General features: G+C 43.5%; 1 protein-coding gene across 7 annotated transcripts in view; it reads left to right on the top strand.

Moving 5' to 3' along the window:
* RNF144B (ring finger protein 144B) overlaps positions 1-15,619 on the top strand; it is a 164,907-nt gene that overhangs the window by 94,059 nt on the left and 55,229 nt on the right. For 3 of the 7 annotated variants that reach the window (XM_057493984.1, XM_057493983.1, XM_057493985.1), the window contains one exon: positions 13,954-14,143. In XM_057493984.1, coding sequence (XP_057349967.1) covers positions 14,012-14,143 — 132 coding nt within the window. In that variant the 5' untranslated portion in view covers positions 13,954-14,011. Of the gene's footprint in view, positions 1-1,838; positions 1,985-4,097; positions 4,444-8,104; positions 8,342-12,864; positions 13,061-13,953; positions 14,144-15,619 lie in introns of those variants that run through there. The other 4 variants (XM_057493981.1, XM_057493980.1, XM_057493982.1 and 1 more) reach the window with 4 other exon arrangements.

Raw genomic sequence — 15,619 nt, 5'->3', positions numbered from 1 at the left:
CCATGTTTATTTAGTCCTATTAAAATTTTAATCCAACTTGTATAAGATTGCATGGTTGAAAATCATCAATGCTAGTGTTATTTAATTGTACAATATGTATTTTTTTCTGTTCCCGGCCAGTTGCCCAACAGGCAGCGTGATACTTCTTAACTCATGTTTTCATTCACGTTGGCAGCAGCTTCTTCCCTTATCCTGTTGACGAAAGATTATAACTTAATTGCAAGGTAATTTATAAAGTGGACTTTGCCTTGAACTTTGCTGTAAGGTGCCAAAGTCTCGTACTTACACTAATGAATAAACAAACCTCTGAGAAGGTGCTTTGTTTCTCTCTCTTGATTCCTGTCCATCAGTTGTGGTCACTACCCAAGGAAATACCTTGAGGCTGATTATCTCCGAACCCAAAGCAATGCTGCATTTGAAGTTAGACGTGTGGGGTGGTTTTCATTAACATGTACCTTCACCTAACACAGACCTTCTGTTACAGGTCTGGCTCCAGATCTGCCTCTATCTGGTTCAAGCCGACCACGTAAATCTCCCTGGATAACAGTTTCTTCATCTTTAAAAGTAGGCGTTTGGACCAAGGTAGCTAGGAGGACTTTTCAAGCTCATATATCCTCCGGTTCTATTGCTGTGTCCCCACTGTGCGCACTTCTACTGTCTTAACTCTCTTGCCCGCCTTCCCTTCCTCCCCACTGGTGAACTTGCTCCTCCTGCCTGTCCTACCCTCATACCCATAGATTCACTGTGTTCTTCAGCACTTGACTTGGACCTAGAGGTTTTCTTCAAGAGGGCTGAGTAGCAGTTTGTGTCCTTGGGAACCGTGCCCACGGCTCCTACTTCACTGGCGCGCTCAGATCCTTTCCGCAGAAGGCTTGTGAGACCGACCTTTGTGGAAGTCCACTCCTGACCGTGGTTGCAGTAGGAGAGCGAGGTTGCCGAGTGAGCACAGAAAGACTGCTGCTTCCGAGTAGAGAGTTCTGACTGCTACGTTCAACAGATTTGGGACTGATCGTAGCCAATGGGGTCGGGGAGGCGGGTGGGAGTGAGAAGTTAAGTGATCTGTTGTAAATGTCACACAAGTTAAGTGTCCGGGGTGCTGGCGTGGGGAAGGCACACTCTGGCACTCCACACCTTCTGGAGTATTTTGTTGCATTTCCTTTAACGGAGGGGACGACCTGCTAGGTTCCTCCCGGTTCCCACCGACTGTGTGGACAGGGCACTTCAAGCGAAAGCACTGTGTCCTAAAGGGGTTCTGTATTTTTTGAGGTAATCTAAGGCTGTCCTGACTTGCTTTGCCTGCCTTGTAAGTTTATGATAAGACGCACCAGGACAAATCAGGTACAGGGAGTTTTTGGCGAGAGATGCACGGGCAGGGTTGGTGCGAAGTCAGCCTTCGGGCGGGTGGGCCGGCAGGCAGGGCTGTCGGTGGGAGAACGAGCCCCAAGAGCTCGCGCGGGCGGGGGGCAGGGGCACGGCAGGTGCCCGGGAGGGCGCGCGCGGAGGCCGCAGGCTCTGGGCCCGGGGAGCCGAGGCCCGGGCTGCGCCGTCACACCTCCCGGGGAGCAGGGGAGCCGGGGCCTGCGCCGTCACCTGCCGCGGACGCGCGGCCCCGCGCGGAGTAGGAAGTGCGGCGCCTGCGCTTCCTGCGCAAATGAGCACGGCCCTCGCGCTCCTGCTCCGCCCCGGCCCGGGCGCCCCGGGAGCCCGGCCGCCGCGGCCCGCGGGGCGCCGGGGCGGAGAGCGTGCGCGGCCCCGGCGTGCGCGCGCCCGCGGGAGCCCGCAGGCAGGTGCACGAGCCCCGCGAGCGCTCAGGGGCGGCGGACGCTGCTGCGCCGGGAAGGAGCCCGCGGGGGCGGGAGGCTGGCGGCGAGTCCGCGGCTTCTGGCTTTATTTTCTGCCTGCCGTGCTTGGGACCATGCCGAACTGAGTTCATTCTGGAGCCTTAAACACCTGTTGACTTTTAAAAATAGATGTCTTTGCAAAGGTAAGGAGAAACTAGTTTCATTTCTCATTGAACAGTCTCTGCAGAATGTATTGTAGAATTCAAGATCGGATCAAACCTCCCCAGGTCTTAAGGGGAGACTAAAAGTTGGCGTAATGATTAGATGTTTACCTTCTGTTATTTGGAAACGCTCTGCAGTGTGCTGAGATATATATATATATATATATATATATATATATATATATAGATAGATAGATAGATAGATAGATAGATAGATAGATAGATAGATAGAAAGATTGATAGATGGATATGAATGAAAAGGGTGTCATAATTTTCGTGGGAGCTCGGCCATGCAGCAGAGTGATGATTTTGGCTGGTAACTGCTGATCAAACAAAAACCCTGATCCTATATTGCTGTTTTCAAGTTTAAGTTAAAATGAAACTGATTCCTGTTTCAGCAGAGAAAGGTGTCTTCCGCTCACCCTTTCCAGGGCACCTTTTGCTTTTCTTATAGTTTCAGGAATTCTGAGTCACCCCCTGATGCATATACTTCTCACTTTCAGAGTTCTCAGAAGTGAATTAATTCCCCTTCCTGGGAAAATGGTCTCTGTCTTCATGCTTCCACTACAGTCTGTCACTTTCTTATTTCTTTCCGCTGTATCTTCACCAAACATTAGCTGGAGCTCCTAATAGGACCATCAGCGTCCTTCTCATTTGGTATTTCTGGATGTTTGAACACTGCCGGGTGGGAATTCAAGAACAAGGTATCTAACATTTCTGAAGTAGCAGATTGGGGGTGCAGGCCCAGAAGCAAAATAAATGAACTCTGAGATGACTCAGTTTTTAGGGTGTGGGTACGAGGCGAAAGGAACCCAGCCAGTCTTCACTGAGTTGCTGGTTCATTAAAGGATCTGGCTGCTGCCGTTTCCAGTGACCTGAAGCCTGTTACAGGTCCCTGGTCCCTTTCACATCTCTTTCCTCTGCTGGTCCCTCCTTCTCCTTGTCTGTCCTCCCTCCCCCACCCTAGTCCTTCTCTTGGGGAGCAGTCCCTTAAGTATTTCTGAACCTCTCCTGGGTGGCAGAGAAAATAATGTACAGCAGATCCGCGAAGCCACATGGACATAATTGAATTAGGAAATCCAAGGCCACGTTTTTCACGTAATTTGTTCTTACCCTTGCACACCTATGACTGCTATTTTATTCTTTGTGGTAGGCATAAATTTAGAAAAATAGGAAAGCAAAAACAACCCTTCTGTTTGTAAAGGAGCCTCTGACTGATTGGAACTGTGTTGATAAGTAAACAAATGCAAAGTAAGCATGTACAGAGAATGTGAAGAAACATGTCTGAGTAGCAGTATTGGGCTGCCTGGCTTTTTATTTAACACAAACAGAACCCAAAAAAGCCCCAAGCCAATCACCCTAGATAACTCGCTGCTACACTGCTGTGCTGGAAGTGAGGTTTGAGTGTGGTCAAACATTGGCCCTTTACCCAGAGTTTTACAAATATTTACAGTCATCTATGCCAAATATCTTTGTGCTGAGCCCCAAGGAACATTCTCAGCATTCAAAGGCCCCATTCTCATGAATGGTTTCAGTTCATTGGCAATTTAAAGGCATCCAGGATTTCAAACTAGGTCAGTTTAAGACATGTCTTTTTTCTTTTTTTTTTAAATAATAGTTTTTCAGTCTCCCAGACTGTGAACCAGGTGTTCAGAGCCAAACTCTACAGCAGAGAGAAAAGTTATGCTTTATCTAGAAAGAGAAAAGCTTATTTAATCTGTATGGTAAGATCATTTAGCTTCCTGGAAACTCTTGAACAATATGAGTGCTGTTAATCTGAGAAAGCATATTTAATTTTTCTTTACTGAAGAGTAGTGTCAGTATTTTCAATGTTTAGAAACATTTATGAGGACATCAGAATCATTTCTCTGTGGTGTTTCTGCTCATCCTGGCTTCTGTGTTACCCCTGGCCTTGACCTGTGTCATTATTTTCTCGTTGGGTGAGGTTCTTAGTAATTGGAATAATTATTTTGAGGTAGAGGTCAGGAATCATGCCGAACCCATATGCTGGTGGAGGAACAAAGTCCAAACGGTTTTGGGACTAGACCCTACTTTGTGAAACTGCTTCTTTTGCATATGGGAATGGGGCCAAGCTGCCACACATGTCCTGCTTTCCCCGCTGAGCTCTGGGGAGGGTGGACATCTGCAGCCCCTGCTTCTGAGGACAGAGACTTTTGATGCAGGGCTGCCTGCTTTAATTTCTAAAAGGTGCTTAGCTATAGCAAATTATTAGTATTTCCAGCTTTGGAATTGCCTGAAGTGAATGCAGATGAGAACCGGGCCTTTGGGATTTTCTCTCCTCCATGTACATCCGGAGAAGTCATCCACTGTCGCATTGAGTGACTACTGCTCGTCAGATGTATGCTAGACGTGGAGTATGTGAAGATGTGGCTTCTGTCCTTGGGAACTGGCGGAAGTTGGAAGTGACTTTGGACTAAGTGGTGATTCTTAATTCATATTTTACCTGAGCATGAATGACACTTTGATGTTTGTCATCTTGATTTTATATACACAACACACATCTATTTCACTTATTTATCGTTATTTTTGGGTAATGTTTCCCTGATGTTACTTGAGCGCTAAGTAACTCGAAGAGGCATAACAGCGCGTAAGTTAGTTTATTTAGTTATTTTAATGTGTTCTTTCACCTTTAGGCATATGTGCGAAGTCTTGTACTCATGTGTTTAAATTTTTTTTATTATTTTTATTTTGGTATCATTAATGTACAATTACATGAGCAACATTATGTTTACTAGGCTCCCCCCTTCACCAAGTCCCCCCTGCAAGCCCCATTTACAGTCACTGTCCATCAGCGTAGTAAGATGCTCTAGAATCACTACTTGTCTTCTCTGTGTTGTACAGCGCTCCCCGTGCCCCCCCACATTATACATGCTAATCGTAACGCCCCTTTTTCCCCCTTATCCCTCCCTTCCCACCCATCCTCCCCAGTCCCTTTCTCTTTGGTAACCATTCCTGGGTTCTGTGAGTCTGCTGCTATTTGTTCCTTCAGTTTTTTCTTTGTTCTTATACTGCACAGATGAGTGAAATCATTTGATACTTGTCGTTCTCTGCCTGGGTTATTTCACTGAGTATAAGACCCTCTAGCTCCATCCATGTTGTTGCAAATGGTAGGATTTGTTTTTTTCTTATGGCTGAATAATATTCCATTGTGTATATGTACCACCTCTTCTTTATCCATTCATCTACTGATGGACACTTAGGTTGCTTCCATGTCTTGGCTATTGTAAATAGTGCTGCGATAAACATAGGGGTGCATCTGTCTTTTTCAAACTAGGCTGCTGCATTCTTAGGGTAAATTCCTAGGAGTGGAATTCCTGGGTCAAATGGTATTTCTATTTTGAGCTTTTTGAGGAACCTCCATACTGCTTTCCACAATGGTTGGACTAATTTACATTCCCAGCAGCAGTGTAGGAGGGTTCCCCTTTCTCCACAACCTCCCCAACATTTGTTGTTGTTTGTCTTTTCGATGGTGGCCATCCTAACTGGTGTTAGGTGATACCTCATTGTGATTTTAATTTGCATTTCTCTGATGATTAGCTGTGTGGAGCATCTTTTCATCTCTTCATCTCTTTTCATCTCTTGATGTTGGCCATCTGAATTTCTTCTTTGGAGAAGTGTCTGTTCAGATCCTCTGTGCATTTTTAATTGGATTATTTGCTTTTTGTTTGTTGAGGTGTGTGAGCTCTTTATATATTTTGGATGTCAATGCTTTATCGGATCTGTCATTTATGAATATATTCTCCCATACTGTGGGATGCTTTTTTGTCCTATTGATGGTGTCCTTTGCTGTACAGAAGCTTTTTAGTTGGATATAGTCCCACTTGTTCATTTTTACTTTTGTTTTCCTTGCCTGGGGAGATATGTTCATGAAGAAGTTGCTTATGTTTATGTCCAAGAGATTTTTGCCTATGTTTTTTTCTAAGAGTTTTATGGTTTCATGACTTACATTCAGTTCTTTGATCCATTTCACATTTACTTTTGTGTATGGGGTTAGACAATGATCCAGTTTCATTCTCTTACATGTAGCTGTCCAGTTTTGCCAACACCAGCTGTTGAAGAGGCTGTCATTTCCCCATTGTATGTCCATGGCTCCTTTATCATATATTAATTGACCATATATGTTTGGGTTAATATCTGGACTCTCTATTCTGTTCCACTGGTCAGTGGCTCTGTTCTTGTGCCAGGACCAAATTGTCTGGATTACTGTGGCTTTGTAGTAGAGCTTGAAGTTGGGAAGTGAGATCCCCCCTGCTTTATTCTTCCTTCTCAGGATTGCTTTGGCTATTTGGGGTCTTTGGTGTTTCCATATGTATTTTTGAACTATTTGTTCCAGTTCATTGAAGCTCATGTTTTAATTTTCTGAACTTTGTCACTTGGCTATTTACTTGGGCTGGGAGTGCTTCTAAACCCAGCGTATGATACTGTGAAGCATGTGGTCATTACAAAGTGGAAAACTGCAAAAGAGCAGAAGTGACCAATGCTTCCTCAACACAGAGAGAGAACTTCTTATCTGTGATCAGATCCCTTCCTTGAATTCAAAGCCCAACCACTTGAGTGAAATACACTTCTCTTATTCATAGCTTGGGGACACATCCTTCTGATCATGTGGCTTGTGGGAGCTGTGTGGGAACGTACTTTATGAGTCGTGTGGGACTGCTCTGTGGTTCCTCTGTAGTCCTTCCGATTCCTCTGCAATGATGAGTTTGTGTCCCAGACTTTTAGTCAACTGGATTTTTGTCTCTCTTGGGAAGACAGGACAAGACGTGTCATTTCTCTCTTTGCTGGACTTGTGGCTGAAGCTGTAAACCCACAAACTGTCCTGTGCACGATTATATTAAACTGTATCTTGACAACCTCCTCAGCTAATTTACTCTGTATAAGTGGGGACTGGGCTTAGTTACCTTTACATTTTAGCACCTAACATATGTGGAATTCACTTCTGTGTGGATTGACTTTGTTTCCTGCATCATTGATTCCTTAAGAAGCTCATGTGGCAGAGATGTACAGAAATACACACCCTGCACCTTGCTTAGTGTGGGATGGAGGATAGTCCTCTCCCTAACTGGTTCTAAATTCATTTCTAATTACAATCTGGGTAACATTTACACATGCTTTTATTCCTTTGGAGAAAGAATTTTGATTTAGATGTTTGTGCTTCAGCGATTGCAGTTTCCTGAGAATGTCAGGAGCCAAGAAATCAGCCCGTCTCTCTGCGGGGCTTTCTGAAATAACACTTCTTGATCTGTTAATTACATCATTGTCTGACCTGCCTTTAAGTGGCGTTCCTTCCTGCTTCTGAGCTTTGTTGTTATGCCAGGCAGGGGGAAGAAAATCATTCATCAGAGCTGTATGAATAATTGTGGGAGGCAAGGGAACCACTGATTAAAAAAGGGGTGGGCAGGGCACAGTGGTGGTGCTGAGGGGGGGAGCTGCCCTGGCGCATGTGAAATCACAGTGCCAAAAATACCACTGAGCTCTTACCCTCAGAGGCACTCCTACCTTCTTTGAGAAGTTTTTATTGCTAGGAAAGCTGGGAATGGATTGGGCCTTGCACTGTAGTGGTAATGAGAACATGGGAAGAAGACAAGGAAAAAAGAAATGTGCTTTTTAGAAAATGGATGGGCATTTTGCATATGTTAAAACCTGACATCCCAGATTCCCTGTACTGTGTAGGATTTAGAATTAGCTTATCGTGATGTCATGTCCTTTGCTGGCCATGATCTCATATCTCTTTCTGTGATTTCTCCTGTATATTGTTTAGGAAAAAATATAAAAAGAGTTGTTTTACCATAAAAAGCTTGCAGCTGTGTGAGGCAATGGATGTGTTCACTAACCTTATTATGGCAATCATTTGGCAAAATTTATATATGTATATATCATATCATTATTGTTTGCCTTTATATTATGTATGAGTTACATCTCAAGCTGGAAAAATTAGATCTTATTAAATAGTTGTAACAAACTTTATAATTTAATTTCATAGAGCAAAGAGACTGCCTAGAAAACCGTTCTTGCTAATATTTAGAATGCTTGTGTCCTTTCATCCTCAAAAAAGTTAATAGGGATATATTTGCATGTCAGTTCCAGTTTTGCAAGATTAACCATCTCCCGGTCGCAAAGTAGTAATCTTATTGCCGTCTGGAAACTGTTGAGATGAAGATGTAAAAACTAAGAAATTATAGACTGAAGTACTGCTTCGTTTCTTGATTTCCTCTGACTGAAGCCGTGAAACAGTGGGGAAAGAAGAGCACAGAAGTCCCCTTTCCTATCACAGGAGGCAGAGAGATAAACACGTTTTACCTCACAAAGCCTGAGTCGGTAAATATTTACTTTCATCCCATCTAAGAATTGAGTATTTCTTGGGTTTGTTTCTACTAGAGAATTGTTTCTGATCTATTTTATTTTTTTCAAATAATGACAAAGGGTCCTATGTGATGCCCCGAATCTACTTACTGGCCTTTCAGCATTATTCTTTGAAAAATAATTAAATAGATACACAATGTACTTGAGTAATTGCACTTCTCTGGTAACTGGGGAGGCTGCTGGTGTTCCCCTTTGCTCAGTTCCTCTCAGGGCGCCGACTGGAAGTGCGTCTTGGATATTCCTGGGTGCGCCCTTGCCCATCTCCTGCCTGCCTGGTTTGAGAGTGGGGCAAAGATGAAGCGGGTAGTGGAACCGTGAGGCTGGCTGGTATGGAGGTCTGCCGGAAGGCCGGCCCCACCGAGCACCAATTCCCGCTGCCCTTGCTGCTCTACCAGCCAGCTGATCTACCTGCCATTCCAGGTGGTATTTAGGGTAGAACGTGAGCAAACGGCCAATGGCTGACCCAGTCAGTACCATCTGAGTCACTGATATTTTCTGTGAAGAAAGTGAGCCGGCAGCTGAAGAAATCACGGCGCTAATTTCCGACGGGTTGAGTGGAAACTGATTGCGGGGCATGCTGTCCCTGGTTGGTTCTGGAGAGCTTTCCTCCCGAGGTGCCTCTGGACGGCTCCGTCTTTCTGCTGTGTCCGAGTACTGGCTTGCTGAGAATCTCCCTGCCTCACGCACACAGCGGCAGCCTTGCCTCCACCGCTGCCCTGCACGAACACCTTTCCCCTGTCAGCTCCTCCCATAGTCAGGCGTCCATACCTTTTGTCCAGCTCCCTGGGTGACTCAGTGCCTTGCATGAGCACATTAACTTTTGGAGAATATCCCTGTGTCTCCTGTTTTATCTCTTGTTCTTGAGCGAGTCTCAGACTTGCGTTGCGTAGCCTGGAATTAAGACCTTAACACAGATCTGCTGGATTTTTACATACGTTACGTTCTGTCACATCAGTAACGTCCAGCTGATGCCCTTGGGTAGCTTTCTATTTCCCTTCATCTCTTTAATTATGTTTTATCAATTTATTTAAATTTTAAAGTTTTTGCAGAATGGTGTAAAAATGCGTAAGTAACTAGATAAGTAACTTCATAAAACATTATTCTTTCCAATCACATTATCTTTTTGTGCGATGGAATTACTGCTGTGATTTTGGGTACTGAAACAGGTGTAAACTCCGTTAGTTAAAAATACTTTGAATGTTGGCTCTCCTACCTTCTGCATTTTTGGGGCAAATTGGTTTTTCAGGCCTGCAGTAGAATATGAAAATTCCTTATACACCTTTTGCTTCCAGCACAGCTTCTAATGTATTCCTTTCTTGGGCAACCCTGATGAAAACACACGAGGGAAAAAGTGGCTTTCCTATCAGAGAGCACTTGCTTCTCAGACAATGAACACTGCCGTGCAAGAGACACTCCAGTAGCAGAACTGCCAGTTCCCCTTTGCCGGTGATTCAGTGCAGAATCAGATGTTGTAGAATGGCTCGCCCCCCTTGCGTGCCTCAGCCAACTTGTCCTGTCTTGTGGCCAGTTATCTTTAAGCAAGTGATACTTGTACGGTTTGGGAGAAGTCTGTCCTCACCACCACACCCCTAACCTTGCCACCAACTTTAGAAACTTTTCAACAGGGCCCCTTGCATTCTCTGCCAACATCATTTTCCACTGGGGTCTTAACACCCAGTAAGAGTCTCCCTCACATTTGCCGTGATTGTAAAAGTAGTTACAATTGTTACTGTTGTGAATCAATCAGTAGCAGGGACTGTTCCAGTCACTTTCATATTTTAGGTAAAACATGAGTTATAAGGCAAACCAAGTTGAGCAAGCCAGAAGAATGGGTTGCTGGCCCCCTGAAACCGAGTGGGTGTGAATTGTCTATGCCCGTGAAGATGTGATCCCCTGAAAGGGGCGGGAGAAGCTGTATGCGTGGGTTTCCCCTGGGCACCCACCCACTGCGAGCTTCACACCACTTACCGGGATTTGTGTGGGAGTTGAGTTTCTACTGTGGGTGTTTTGGTGTTGTGGAGACCGGCGAATCTCAATAAGCCATTCACAAATCTCTAAGTGGGGAGGAATTCCTTAGAAACTTCAGGATCCTCTGATTATTGCTTGGAGAGCTCGATTTCTAATCAATGGTGAAAGGATTTCTTGTTTGACATTCCTTTTTTTATGAAGTGCTTGCTATGTGGCATTTATTTTTAAAGCATTCATTATTGATTTTGCCCAGAGTGAAACCCCAAACTGCATGGAGAAGCCTTCGGTTTCTGCGATGGTACCTCCAAGGCTGCTGAGCGGAAGGCCAAGGCCACCTGGCCTGGGCCTCCCAGGATTGCCTCAACCAGCACCAGTCTACTTTCTTTCATACAGTGGCATTTACTTAAGCCTTTGGTTGTACAATATTCCATTGCTTTAAAAATGTTGGAAAGCCATCCCTTTAAGGAGTGGGTGTTTTTGTACACAGAAAAATAAGCCACCTCTTTTTGAAGACTCATTTTGGATTGTTCACATCTCAAGAGATGAAATATGCAACTTCCTTCTTCTGTCCCGTGCAGTCACAAGTACTGCCTCGATTGGAATGCTTGGAATTTTCTTTTTTTAAAGAAAATAGGTCTTTGCTTTGAAAAAAGTTGCTACACCATAAAAATATTTTTGTTCATAAAAATATATTTTGAATTTATGTACATATTTTAAACCACTTTACTGAGGTGTGATTGACAGACAAAAAGCTGTGCATATTTAATGTAAACAACTTGATGAGTTTGAGAGATAAGTGTCCATCCATGAACAGCATATGCCTGTAGTTAACCACACTGTATTGTATACTTAAAATTTTGCAAAGAGGGTGGATCTTAGGTTAAGTGTTCTTATCACATATATACACAAAATGATAAATAAAGGGGCAGGAAAAGACTTTTGGAGGTGATGGATTTTTTTATATTTTTATGACTTTGATTTCATAGTCTACCGCATATAACTCCTAAACGAGGAAGTAAAAAGTTATGTATCTGGCAAGAGACAAGATAATGTTTCAGAGGGCCTTAACACAATTTCTAGTTCTGCCTTCAAAAGAAGACTGCTTCTCAGAGATAACCTTCAAAGAAGTATCCAATTACGTCTTTATTTTCAAGCACATGGATTGGCCTGTTAAATGTCTCTTTCTAAAAAAATAATACAGGTGGAGACTGTGAGAAATAACTGACTTTTTGAAGAATGCCTAGATCTTTTGCTAGGTTGGAACAACATAATAGATTTATCTATTCACAACACCTTCCTCCTAACAGGCTCTGCTCCTAAGTGTAATTCTTGTGGTGTGGGGCGGCTCTGGTCTGTGTCTGTCATTTCCTGTCTTCCCGACTTAGGAAGCCCTTACTGGCTTCATTTCTTCTTGTTTGACTTGGAATCTCTCTTTTTGAGGGGGAAGATAATTCAGAATTTGTTGGATGAGTAGGAAAAGAGAGATGAGAAGACAGAATTTGTTGAGACTATGTGTGTTACAAACTGGGGAGTTTTGGAGAAGCAAATGGTGATAGTTGCCTAAGTGTAAACTGGGAAAGGTGGGGAGGTAAAAGGTTCACTTTTACCTCTAATGGACCCTAAAGAGAGGTTTTTTTTTAAAAAAAAAACTTCAAAATCCTGGATTTGGCATGCAGGTTGATTTTAATTTAATTTGCTTTGGGATGATAGCTCATCAATAGTTAATCGAATTAAGAACACTGTCTTGAACCTTAGGGGCCTTTCCCAAGAAATATCCAATTGGAAGCCAATCATTGGGTAGCTTTCTGTTTAATGTATTTCTAATCAAGTTTTCTGTTACTACTCAGGAGAAGGCGAAAACCCTCAAACACTTCAGATGACAGGAGTTAGCTGTTGACTCTTTCTAGTATGACATTAAGAAAGTTAGTGCAGTTAGAGCTCATAGACTTTTGTTCTTTCTGTCTAATGAGATTTGTTTTTTCTTCCCTAGCTTTTGTTCTTTTGTATACTGTATATTGAGATTTATGCCACTGTGGGGCTATATCAAATGCTGAATATGTGATTTCTTTTGCTCAAAAATTGGGAGGAAGAGAATCTGATTCTTATAGAGGGAGAGAATATATATTCACAATTATTTCTATGGTAGAACTTACTAGAATTGGCCACAGTCTTTTAAAATAGTAAGAACTTTAGGAGTTTGCTGTGGTTTGGTTAGAACATGAAATTTCTTGATGTGACAGAAACGATGGATATGCAGGAAGATTGTTTTCACAATTTGTTTACCTCTTTTAAGGGCATTCTGAATAAAAACAATCTAATGGAAGGGCTTTGGTTATAGTTTTTATTTTTCAGTGTAGACATACCCTTTCTTGCAGTCATGCTGTGTGTGGAGACGAATTTTACCCTTGTGCAATGTCAGTGACCTTCCAGTAGCAGCAGTCCCAGGCTTCATGTCTCTGTTTCCCTCTCTCGCTGCCCTTTCCTCCTTTTCTCTCTTTCTGCCCCATCCCTCCACATCATGTCCCCTTGTGGGGCAGCACTGCTGTGATGGGCCAGGCCCTGGGCCTGGCCTCGGAAGATGGGAGTTTTGAGCTTTGCTGTGCCACATACGGGCTCTGAGAACTTGGGCAGATTACTTCTCAGGCCCTCAATTCACCCATGAAATGAAGGAAAGAATCATGGTTACAGAAGATTAAATGAAATAATGTATGTGAAAGAATACAGTTAACACCGACACCCTATTGAAATTTTTTTTTTTATTGGGGTAAAATATACATAATATAAAATTTAACATTTCAATCATTTGAAGTGTTCAGTTCATTGGCATTAAGTACATTCCTAATATTGCGCAGCTGTCACACTGTCCGTATCTAGAACTTGTCATCGTCCCAACAGAAACTCTGTGCTTTCCGCAGCTCCTTCCGCAGCGCTTGGTAACTATCTTCCTACTTCCGTCTCTATGACTTTGCTGTCGGACCACATGGAAATGGAATCATATAACATTTAGCCTCTTGTGTCTGGCTTATCTCACTGAGCATGTCCTCCAAGTTCATCTGTATTATAGCCCGTGTCAGAATTTCATTCCTTTTTTAAGCCTTATTTCTTGGTATGGATGTACCACATTTGTTTATACATTTATCTGTTGATGGACATTAGGATTATTTCTACCTTTTGTCTATTGTGAGTAATGCTGCTATGAACACTGGACTCTCCGAGTCCCTGTTTTTAGTTCTTCTGGGTATATACCTACAAATGGAATTGCTGGATCATATGGTAATTTAACTTCGTAAGTGACATCCGATTTTTAAGTTTTTTAAAAATCTGTTGAATTGGTCATAGTCAAGTGGCTCCTAGATGGTGTGCTCTTTCATAGCAGTTGCAAGTCCCAGAGTTTATATGATCTGAGTCAGGGTAGGGAGTCACATGATTCCATGACTTAGCAGCACTGTGCTAAGATGGCAGGGGCTCAGAAATGCATTCATAATACATGCATGGAGATCGTCTAGGGCAAGGGTTTGCTCTGCTCGTGCCCAGAGGTGTTGGTCAAACAAGAGCTGTATCCATGGACATAACACTTTCTGCTGTGGCCCTTTCTGTAGGGATTGAGGAGTCCGCAGAAGGCCGGTGGGCTCGGCCGGCGATCTCCACTGCCTCACCATGACCGCTGAGAATCCGGCGCCTGGAGACCTGGCCCTGGCGCCCCTTCTCACCTGCAAACTCTGCCTGTGTGAGCAGTCTCTGGACAAAATGACCACGCTCCAGGAGTGCCAGTGCGTCTTCTGCACAGCTGTAAGTTCTCTCTGATGGTCTCATCACGAGAAATACTAAGGGAGGAGTCGTACAAGTGCAGGGTGCATTTCTGCGGCTCACTGAGAAGCCAGGTGTGCCCGTGTGATCCTGTCTGGTGAGCAATCCCACATCTGGATCTGTATCCCAGCGGTGTCTTGAATAGTAAGTCTGATATTTGTGCATTGTTAGGCAAAGTGTAATGTGTGTGTGAAATTTAATTATTGGTTGAATAAGCAGCGTCTTTTTTTTGTTCTGAAAGTTCTAGCTAAGGAACAAAACAGACACATTTTAACCTTAGTTAAAGGCCTTAGTTAAGTAGCACCTGAAGAAGCCCATCAGGTAGTTGGAAGGATGGAGAAATCAGGTGGCAACTTACTGAATTTTAGTTCATATATTTGCTTGTCTCCTACAAAGCACACAGGACACAACTGTTTTACTTTGTCATATCTCCCTTTTTCCCCTGTTTTCACCATATGCTGGACACTGCTTATTCCATAATGACAAGAACGCATGGCTGTCCAGGGCTGGGCTTGTCCCCTTTACTCTGGTACTTGGTGTCAAGGTGGTGACCTTCCTTGTCCATTTGCCTGAAGGTTGGCTGGTGACGGTGTAAAGATAAGAAACAGACGGATGAGTTCAGAGTGACTACTAGGTGTACAGACCTCGGTGGTCTTATTCACATTTTTATTTAAATATTTTTTGAGCTCCTGCTAAGTACCAGGCGCCCTGCTGGTTGCGGGGATATAAAGAGGAAAAAGGTACTTCCCACAGGGTGGAGGGACCCGTGGCAGGAGAGCGGGCATGGCTCCAGGCAGCACTTGGGCGGGCCATCCATGTTCTTGCAAATAGCAGGATTTCTTTTCTTCTTATGGCTGAATAACATTCCATTGTGTATATGTACCACATCTTCTTTTCCATTCATCTGTTGCTGGACTTAAGGAGCAGCTTAAGTTGCTTCCATATCTTGGCTATTGCAAACAGTGCGGCAATAACATAGGGGTGCACGTATCTTTTTGAATCAGGGATTTTGTTTTCTTTGGCTAAATTCCTAGGAGTGGAATTACTGAGTCAAATGGTATTTTTATTTTGAGTTTTTTGAGGAACCTCCATACTGCTTTCCACAGCAGTTGCACCAATTGACATTCCCACCAGCAGTGTAGGAGGGTTCCCCTTTCTCCGCATAAAACCAGCATTTGTTATTTCTTGCCCTTTGGATGTTGGCCATTCTGACCGGTATGCAATGATATCTTATTACAGTTTTAATTTGCATTTCCCTGATGATTGATTAGTGATGTGGAGCATCTTTTTCATGTGCCTGTTGGCCATCTGTATTTCTTCTTTGGAGAAGTGTCTGTTCAGGTCCCCCGCGTATTTTTTGATTGGATTATTTGTTTTTTGGGTTGAGGCTTGTGAGTTCTTTATATATTTTAGATGTTAACCCCTTATCAGATGAGTCATTTACGAATATATTCTCCC

Source organism: Manis pentadactyla, chromosome 16, assembly GCF_030020395.1.
Source record: "Manis pentadactyla isolate mManPen7 chromosome 16, mManPen7.hap1, whole genome shotgun sequence".
Lineage (NCBI taxonomy): Eukaryota > Metazoa > Chordata > Mammalia > Pholidota > Manidae > Manis > Manis pentadactyla.
This window is presented reverse-complemented; position numbering and strand designations above follow the sequence as displayed.